Source organism: Terrapene carolina, unplaced genomic scaffold, assembly GCF_002925995.2.
Source record: "Terrapene carolina triunguis isolate 2854851 unplaced genomic scaffold, T_m_triunguis-2.0 Scaffold179, whole genome shotgun sequence".
NCBI classification, from domain to species: domain Eukaryota; kingdom Metazoa; phylum Chordata; order Testudines; family Emydidae; genus Terrapene; species Terrapene triunguis.
Window position 1 is genome coordinate 933,692 of NW_020664530.1, and position 10,382 is coordinate 944,073.

At 41.6% G+C, this 10,382-nt stretch overlaps 1 protein-coding gene and 1 long non-coding RNA gene across 2 annotated transcripts in view; both read right to left on the reverse strand.

Moving 5' to 3' along the window:
• Nucleotides 1-5,547, reverse strand: part of LOC112113493 (mediator of RNA polymerase II transcription subunit 1-like) — a 26,607-nt gene extending 21,060 nt beyond the window's left edge. The window contains exon 1 of the mRNA XM_026654027.2: nt 5,241-5,547. Coding sequence (XP_026509812.2) covers nt 5,241-5,311 — 71 coding nt within the window. The 5' untranslated portion in view covers nt 5,312-5,547. The remainder of the gene's footprint in view (nt 1-5,240) is intronic.
• Nucleotides 5,548-7,471: 1,924 nt separating this feature from the next.
• On the reverse strand, nt 7,472-9,666 carry LOC115271242. The gene is made up of 3 exons (XR_003899849.1): nt 9,610-9,666; nt 9,059-9,191; nt 7,472-7,725 (listed from the first exon to the last, which is right to left on the reverse strand). It is a non-coding gene; the product is annotated as an uncharacterized LOC115271242 (long non-coding RNA).
• Between the last annotated feature and the right edge of the window lie 716 nt (nt 9,667-10,382).

Below are 10,382 nucleotides of genomic sequence, written 5' to 3' on the forward strand. Positions count from 1 at the left end.
GCCCCCCCCCCGCCCCTGCAGCCTCTGTGCCCCCTGCTCCCCACTCACCCTGCAGCCTCTACACCCCCCCTCCTGCAGCCTCGACACACACACACCCCGCCGCCGCCTGCCCTGCTCCCCCCGCTCACCCGGCAGAGGGAGAAATGCAGGCTCCACGTGGACTAAACACTTCCGCGCTGCTCTGTGGGGAAGGAGGGAGCGGGGAAGGGGGAGGGACTCTGGCTGCTAGAGGCCCTAGTGGCTGCGAGCGGCTTTCAATCAGGCCAGGCGTCCAATCAGCCGCGCCGCACTCCGCAGGAGGGGAAATCCCGGACATTTCTACTTCATTAGAAATCCCCCCCGACGGCCATTTAAGGCTGAAAAAGCCGGACATGTCCGGGGAAACCCGGACGGATGGTAACCCTACCTCAACTGTCCCTGCAGAAGAGGGAAGCTTAAAAAGTAGTTATATATTTATATACACACGAGCTATGGAGGTAAATCAGCTCCAGCAATGGCTGGCTGACTCAGAACAGCAGACACAGCAACAACTGTTTGAACAGATGGCACCACACCAGCAACAGTTGTAGCAACAGATGGCAGAACTATTACCAACTGCTGCTTCTCAGGGCTCCCCCCCTAGAGGAAATGTGTCTCCCACACTTCAGGGGAGCCATTCCAATCCAGACACTTTCCAAAATGTTAACAAACGATGACCCAGAGTCATTCTTGGTAACTTTTGAAAGGGTGGCCATGGCCTCTCAATCGCCCCCAGCCCCGTGGGCAATCAGCTTGCTCCACTCCTCATTGGGGATGTCCAGGCAGCAGACTTGACGATGCAGTGCCCAGAACTATGAACAAGTCAGGATGGCCTTATTGGGTAAACCACAGGAGAACACAGGCAGCTGACTGGTTTCTGGACAGGATAGGTTACAGGCGGCCCTCTCAGGGTCTGTGGGTAAGATTTCCCTGAAATAGCAGACACACCATTTTAGGCATCCTACCAGCCTCTCGCCCCAACCTACACAGGAACAAAGGCCTAGTGAAAGTTGGAAGGAGGATGCTTCCTCCAAGCTGCTAGAAGACAAAAGGACAGACTCGATAACCTGTTACGGCTATGGACAACAAGTAGCAGTGATAGACTATGAAAGGGTGGATCCCCTGAGGACACAGGAATATCCCCATTTTGCCTTTAAGGCAGACTTGTTGTATTGCGTAGACCAGGACAAGCAAGTGCAGGAGATATGGACGGAACTACTAATACCCCAGGTATATCATCGCAAGCGTCTAAATTTAGCACACACAACACCATGTGCAGGACAAGATACATTCTAGGATCCTGGCCTGATACTCTTGGCCAGGGGTTCTTAAAGAAGTCAAGAATTTCTGTGCATCATACCCCAAATGCTAAATTAGTGGCTACTAAGCAAGTCCAGCAGGCTCTACTAGTGTCCCTTCCTTTGGTGGGGACCTCATTTGAATGAGTAGGAACTGATCTTATAGGCAGAGCCTCTGCTAATCTATTGGGGACCCTAAGCAGGAATATGTTTGCCCCGCCAACACACACAATACTAAAACAGGCAAGTTCGGGGGCCCCCTTAAGACGCTCGGGGCCCTAAGCAATTGCTTAATCTACTTATGCCTAGCACTGGCTCTGCTTATAGATCCCCTACAGAAGAGCGCCTTTGGACACTAACATATACTTGTTATTGTAGACTCTGCCACCTACTACCTGGCAGCCATGCCACTCCAGTGAACGAATGCCAAGACTATCACTATCTTCACACGGGTAGAGATTCCCAAAGAGATCCTGACAGACCAGGGAACAAATTTCACATCCTGGCTGATCAGAGAGGTCTGGGAACTACTGAAAGTCAAAGCATTATGCTCATCTGTGTACCATCCACAGATGGATGGCCTAGTGGAAACATTTAATCAGACACTCAGGAGAATGCTCAAGAAATTCATTATCCAGGCCCTCGACATTGGGACCAACTACTCTTGACCCTACTCTCCACCATCAGGGAAATACCTCAAGCATCACCACGCAAACTGCTATCTGGGCAACAGGCATACGAGACCTGGTATGGGAAACATGGAAAAGCCAGGCTCCAAGAGCTGAAAACATAGTACAATTCTGTCTTAAAGTTATGGGAGTGATTGGAGTTTATGGGGGCATAGGCTAGAGAAAGCCTCAGAGAAGCATAGGAACAACAACATTATAAGAAAGGGGCACAAATGCATGCCTCCCAGCCAGGCAGAGTTCTACTACTACTTCCAAGCTCTGAATCAAAGCTAATGGCCAAGTGGCAAGGTCCTTATAAGGTGATAAAGAAGGTAGGAACCATGGACTATTTAGTCAGACAACCCGGGGGGGGGAGAACGGGGGGGGGGGACGGGACACAAGTTTACCATGTAAATTTGCTGAAGCCCTGGAGAGCCAGGGCAAACCTCTTCATCATGCTGAGGAACCAGAATTGGTACCCTAAATTAATGACTACCTAAAAGAAAGCTCAGTGCCCCTCAGAGAGCCTAAACCTGAAGCAAAAAGGAACAGGCATTCCAACTGGTGGCCGCTTTTCCAAAAGTATTCTCAGCATCACCCTGCAAAGATGTCCATGCCCCACCATCACATTAATATAGAACCTGTTAAAGTAATACAGGAAGGGCTGTGACCAATCCCCAACAAATTGATGGGAACCATCAAGAAAGAGCTCAAGACCGTGTTAGAACTTGGGGTAATAGAGGAATCCCAAAGTGACTGGAGGAGTCCTATTGTGCTGATTCTAAAGCCGGTCTGCTCACTGCATTTCTATATAGACTTCAGAGAGGTGAATGTAGTTCCAAAATCTGATGCCTACCCCATGCTATGGGTAGATGAACTCTTATACTGGTTGGGAGAAGCCTAGTACATTACCACTCTGGATTTGATGAAGGAGTATTAGCAGATCCCCTTAAGGCCGGACTCTCGGGAGAAGACTGCTTTTCTATGCTGCTTGGCATATTTCATTTTAAGACAACGCCCTCCAGATTACATGGGAAAGCAGCTAGTTTTCAACAGTTGATGTGGTAGTGTACTTGAATGACAGTCATTTATAGCAAGAATTGGGATTCCCATCTAAATAAGGTAGCCTCCATTCTCCAATCCCTGAGGGAAGTCAAGTTAATGGCTAACTCCGCTAAATGCACGATAAGAAAACAGGAAGCCCGTTATCTAGGGCACATGGTTGGTGGACAATAAATCTGCCCATTGGTGGATAAGATTCATGCCTTACAGGCCTACAAGACCCTCACTGCCAAGTCTGAGCCTCCCTAGGTATAGCTGGCTACTACTGTCAGTTCATATCACATTTCAACAACATAGCAGTCCCGCTAACTGATCTAACCAGGGACAACCCCTAAGACAGGTTTTATGGGTGCCCACCTGGGAAAGGGCCTTTCAAGAGTGAAAGGGCATACTCTACAGACACCCAGTGTTGTATTTCCAAACTTCGGGAAGCAATTCATATTGCAAATAGATGCATCAGAGGTAGGACTAGAGGTAGTCTTTCCCAAGAGGTAGATGGAGGAGGACACCTGATAGCATAATCAGCTGGAAACTCTTTCCTCACAAGAAGGTATACTTGGTGATACAAAAGGAATACTTGGCTGACAAGTGAGCGATAGAGAGACCACAGTACTAGCTCCTAAGAAACCAATTCATATTAGTTACCGATCATGGCCCCTTGCACTGACTGAACGTAATGAAAGAGGCAAACCCGAGGATAATGAAATGGTACCTGTCATTACAACCATAAGCCTTCTGGTTACAACATTGAGCAAGAAGTTTGGATAGAAATGCCAATTTTCTGTCAAGAGAAGTAACCTTCACTAGCCAAGGCTGGGCTTTGGCCATAAGGGTTTACAAATGTGGTTTACGAACGCTTTACTGAGCATAGGCAGAAGGGAGAAGAGTCTTTCCCACTTATAGGCAATCAGATGACCATACCCCCACACGTCTGCTAGAACTGCCAGTTGTGGAGGCATGCACCCACAGCTGTGACCAATAAAGAAAGCAAACCCAACTACAAAGGAGGGAGAACAGAAAGCTGGCTAGACCGTCGGGCTCAACGGGTAGTTATCAACGGCTCAATGTCTAGTTGGCATCAAGCGAAGTGCCTCAGGGATTGGTTTTGTTCAACATCTTCATTAATGATCTGGATGATGGGATGGATTGCACCCTCAGCAAGTTCGCAGAGGACACTAAACTGGGGGGGGGAGATAGGGTCCAGAGTGACCTAGACAAATTGGAGGATTGGGCCAAAATAAATCTGATGAGGCTAAACAAGGACAAGTGCAGAGTCCTGCACTTAGGACGAAAGAATCCCATGTACTGCTACAGGCTGGGGACCAACTGGCTAAATCACAGTTCTGCAGAAAAGGACCTGGAGTCTACAGTGAACGAGAAGCTGTATACAAGTCAACAGTGTGCCCTTGCTGCCAAGAAGGCTAATGGACTGCATTAGTAGGAACACTGCCAGTGGATCGAGGAAAGTGATTATTCCCCTCTATTCAGTACTGCTGAGGCCACATCTGGAGTATTGTGTTCAGTTTTGGGCACCTTCCCCCCCCCCTCCCCCCACACACACTACAGAAAAGATGTGGACAAATTGGAAAGAGTCCAGCGGAGGGCAACGAAAATGATTAGGGGGCTGGGGCAGATGACTTACGAGAAGAAGCTGAGGGAACTGGGCTAATTTAATCTGCAGAAGAGAAGAGAGCGGGGGGGGGGGGGATTTGATAGCAGCCTTCAACTACCTGAAGTGGGGTTCCAAAGAGGAGGGAGCTAGGGTGCTCTCAGTGGTGGCAGATGACAGAACAAGAAGCAAAGCTCTCAAGTTGCAGTGGGGAAGGTCTAGGTTGGATATTAGGAAAAACTATTTCACTAGGAGGGTGGTGAAGCACTGGAAGGGGTTACCTAGGAAGGTAGTGGAATCTCCATCCTTAGAGGTTTTTAAGGCCTGGCTTGACAAAGCCCTGGCTAGGATGATTTAGTTAGGGTTGGTCCTGCTTTGAGCGGGGGGTTGGATTAGATGACCTCCTGAGGTCCCCTAGAAAGCTGGGACCCCTAGAAAGACTGCACCAAGGCAAAGATTTCTAGCTTCCCATTGGGAGAAAACCCAATATCCATGTATACTGCTGTGAGCAATTCTATTATACCAATTTCATAATTTCATATTGCAAAAAGAATAAAACCAAAGGCACTATGTACTCAAGATTACCTGTACAGAAGGGACATTGAATAGAGATCTTTTTCCAAAGATTGCAAGGCAAGATATACCTTAGCTTTCATGTCACTAGGAAAGAGAATACGGATTATTAAGAATTAAATAATTGACAAATAAAAGCTAAATTATATTTAAGAGATACAACCTATTTCCTGGAATTTGATACAGATTTAACAGGCCTTCTAGAATCTTTCCAAAGGCATCATAATTCTTCATCCTAACAATAAAGAACAATTATTACAGCCAAAATACCAAAAGATGAATGAAACACACCATACAGCTTTATATAGTGAGGTGGAAATATTTCATACAGTGCATAGAGACAGTGACGTAAACCTGGTTGTAATATTTAGCATTTCACAACGTTGTTAAGAATTTTTTTTTTTTTAAGAATATATCAGGAAATGTGACTTGACTCAGGCACAAAGCAATGCAATTAAATTTGACATTACTTAAGTATGCATCACTGAAAGCAATCAACAGGCATGGTATACGTATCTGATAGCTGGAGATGTAACTTATCAGCTAGGAACAGCACTTCTTGACATTTCAATACAGTTAGTCGTGCACTACACTCCCCCATAATACAATGAACCCATAGATAGTTCTTTCATCAAAAGATCTCCAGGATCTCTATTCACACTAGATCCATAACACCCTTGTGAAATAGACAAATTTTTAAAACAGTCTGAATGGGTAAATTGAAACACCGAGGATAAGCAACTTGCCCAAGGATACACAACAAGTCAGCGTTAGGGCCAGGAATAGGACTCTGAATCTCCTGACTTCACCACCAGACCAAGTTCTCTCTCCAACCAGAAACTTAAGCAAACCATTTAATTTATCTCTGCCTCAGTTTTCCCATCTAGAACATGGGGATAGCAATACTTCTGTACTTCACAGGCACATTTGTTAATCTTATTTCACCAGTGGTTTGAGGCCCACAAATGTAAGATGTTATAAAAATGGAGAAGTATTATTACATTAAATGTAATACTACTTAATAGGGTCCACCATTAGCCAATTAAAGACCATAAAGTAATGAATATCTGAGATGGAGTTAGATTGAATGGTATACTCTAACGGGGTGGTTTAGTGTACTTTCCGCCTTATCCCTACATATTGTAACTACACATCACCTTTTAAGATCATAATTGGGAGCAAAATGTTTGATGCACTTTATAAAGGTACTACTACCAAAGGTGAGTGAGAAAAAGAAAGTTTTGAACTCAGCTAGCTATATTATGAAATTAGAGATGCTAATCGTTCAGTTTGAGACAAATAGAGTTTAAGATGACCAATGTGCAATGCAGGCCCTCAAGTAGAAGGAAGAAAGAGGATACCTCTGTCCATTTCCCACCCATCCTTGTCCTTTTTATTCCAGTAGAAAACTTATGTGAGATACCACAGCCACTGAAATATACTCATTGGAAAGAGCAGTTGACCAAATTTGTTTTTTAAGTATATTTTAAAATCTAATGAGCTTTTCAGCTGGTCTTTAAAATGAAGGTCACTTGGAACAGGAAATGTTTGGAACAGGTCAAGAAATATTTGGCAATAAGAATTTTTAAATCCATTGCACAACATCCTCTAGAAATATCACTAGTGGGAATGTGAAGACCCTTTCTCCCCTTTACATGATGAAAAAGAAACAGATTATTCTGATTTATTTGCACTGCCACAGTAGAAGATTGATGAAGAACTGAAAAAAAAAAAAGGGGGGGGGGGGAAAAAATCGAGGGAGTGTCAGTTCAGGGTCTGAATACAACAAAAGCTAATCTATATAGCAATAATATTTGGAAAATCATTTTAAGAATCCATATGTTTCATTACTAGCCAAAAACCAGTTTGTACAATTTTTTATGTATTGTCCACTCTTTAATAAGCAAGGGTTTAAATTGTGTTATGTAGCCCTGCAGTCCTTATAAGATAAACACACATATTACATGTGTTCAGCTGATAGAAAGAGCCAATACACATTGTTAAATTTAATGGAGCCGCATCTGCTTACAGAAGCTTGCACTCCAGAAGTGAACATACCTTTTCCCTGCAGTTATTTTCTAAGCTGTGTTTGTATTTCCTCCCCTTTAGTTTACAGACTATAAAGAATTAAAAAAACAAAAAAGCCCTCTAATATGAAGCATTAAAGCAGATTTTTTTATATTTTTAATATAGATATGTTTAAACAAGGACATTGTTTTAATTTCTTATTTCTTATCAATCACTTTCTGGTTTCATACTTAAAAATATAAAATTATTTTTAAAAAAAAATCAAGTTTTCAGCAATATGTAGCTTCCTGATATTAGGATATTTAGAAGAGAAAACTCTTGTACTATTCCCTTTAAAATACAATGCTAACTTAAATGTTTCAGACATTATTTTCAAAATAGGTTCAGGACTATTAAATAATTCCCTTTAATCAGCCAAGGAATTCTAAGCAAGTCTATACCTTAGAAGCTGCACTAGGTCATCACAAACCTAGAGAAAATAAATAAATAAATAAATAAATAAAATAAAATAAAAAGATCAAACTTTTCTAGCAGCCTTTATGAAATACCTCTGTAAACATTTTACTGGTGACAATAACATTCTTCATTATTTTACTCAACAATAATTTCCTCCCAGAAATCAAAGTCATATTATATAGTTAGTTATGCCAGAATCTTAATATGAGAATACTAGGAAAAGAGAATGGCTGTGTGACTGATAACTACCCAAGATAACTCATTTGATAAATTCTATTTCTAAAATCCATTTGCTAGTTTTTTTTATTGGCAACTATTGTGGTGCGGTTCTCTGAATATGTACTTCCATTCTTAATAAGATAACCCATCATAAATGACAGATTTTCCTCGCGAGACACATTTGTTCCAGTTTATTTTGAGTTAATTTGTATTCTTTTCAGATTTTTGGGCTGACTACCCCAAAGTCTTCCACACTTCCATTTAGCCTCAGAACAGTAGCACTGGCAGCAGCAGCACAAGTTTCTCCACACTACCCTGCAGGTTGTTTCGCCTAATAACAAACAGCAGCACCAATGCTTGTAGTACACAGTGATGTTCTATCAATATTTTAACAAGGAACTCCCAGGGAAAAAAAAAAAAAAAAAAAAGATTCCCCTGTAATAATCCCCATTAGCAGGAATGTGTGCACGTGTATTGAAGATGTCTGAGAAATTCTCACAATAATTAAAATACCCCCTCTGGGAATACATATTAAACTGCACTTTACTGGAATTCTTAGCACCTGAGGAATATATTTAGTATGTTGAACATAACTTTTGTAGGGCTTTAAGAAGGGATAGATATCTGGGGAAGGTCTGGATGTAGCAATATTTAAAGAGGAAGTAAGAAGCAGAGAAATCACCCCTCTTCCCTTATGCTTGGTGGTAGAATTTTAACAAACTCATAAGAGCTCCCTACAACACATTATAGTACTGTGAAGATGTAAAATGCAGTACAAAAACATTATCTAACTAGGAGAATAGCTCAGCCTGCCTACCTGTTGAATCACTGTCCTTTAAAATGCTAAAAAGGATTCCAAGAAATACCAATTGCTATGTGGACTCTTGTCTTATAGGAACTAGACCAACATTATCAATACTTTTAGGTATACAGGTATATTTATGCCAGCTAGTGTAACAGTCAAATGGAAGTTTGTTCAATAGCAGAGAAGTATCTTATTTGGTGTTTTTCCAGCCAGTTACAAAGATCCCATTATGAGTCACTTTCAGAAAAAAGCCATAAAAACAAGATTATGTTTTGTTACACAAGAAGCATGATAAAAAAAAAAGAAAACAGATCAACTTTACCACAGGAGCTTCTCCAGGGTGAGCCAATTTTACATCTATCACCTTTCCATCTTTCTCCAACTGAACTTCTACATAGAACATGTCTGATGTTAAATAGCAAGCTGTCCCATTGGGGCTTATGTGAGATTTCAACCTACAGAAAAGGAAAAAGCATCATATACCTGGAAGTTTTGTTGTGTGAAGAAAGAAGGCCAGTTTATTTTATTTGGAAATGTTTACCGCTCTAAAATAGCTGTTCCTTGGCTTAGCATCTGATAACTATCCAACTAGAGAACGTACTTTTGGTCTTCTCTTCTGTGATTTGCATTATTAATGTGTTTAGCAAATATTTACCTTAGTCTTCGCATGGCTTCCTCAACCCCACCAGAACAACCACTTCTAAGAATGCCACAAATGACACAGTTACGTATCCTCTTTTTGTTCCACATAACATAGCCCATTAGAATGCCAATCCAAGAAAGTTCACAAAATGTTAAGTCATCCATATGGTAATTCTCACTGGATTTGAGGTAGTTCTGTTTCATTTACATTTAACGCATAAACAAACTTACCCCCTTTGTTTGGATAAAAATTCCAATCTGCTCATCACAGTAGACAAAGATTTAGCTGAAAAGGGGAAATTATTTAATCAGATTTCAATGTACTAGAAAAAAAATGGCAATTATTTTGCTTCAGAAAGTATGATTTAACTAGTATAGATAATACAAGAGAGAACGTCTACCCTCTGTGTTTATACAGTTCCTAGCACAATAGAATCTTAATCCTGGTTGGAAGCATCTATTCATATCGAGGTCATGCCCAATCAACCACTACTCCTCTCTCCTCCTACCTTCCCTCCACTCCGATACAGCTATTTCATGGAATGTTTAACAATGGATTATGAATTTTCTTGCATCTTGTTACCATTTAAAGTCCTTTGTATCTTCTCCAAGCAAGAGAGTAAAGGATGATGTGGGGTAACACTAATGGAACCTCGAGGTGGTTTATCCTAGCACAATAGGGGAGGAAAAAAAGATAATTTCAAACGTCACCAGTCAAAAAGAAACTGGATTCTGTGTATGAATTAGAAAGATTCAAACCCAATCCAAAATAAAAGCAGCAGCTATTTCACTCCAAAAAGAATTCTGTAATTTCACATGGAGGTGAAAGCAGTTCACCACAGCTCTGATTCTGCAAACTCTTACACACGAGTAACTTTATGCATAGGAGTAATAATAATACCCAGCTCTAGAGTAATCCCATTGAACTAAATGGACTGACACTCTCACACTGTAGCAATTGACTTAAAGCCTTTTTTAATTATTTGTATTACCATAGCACCTAC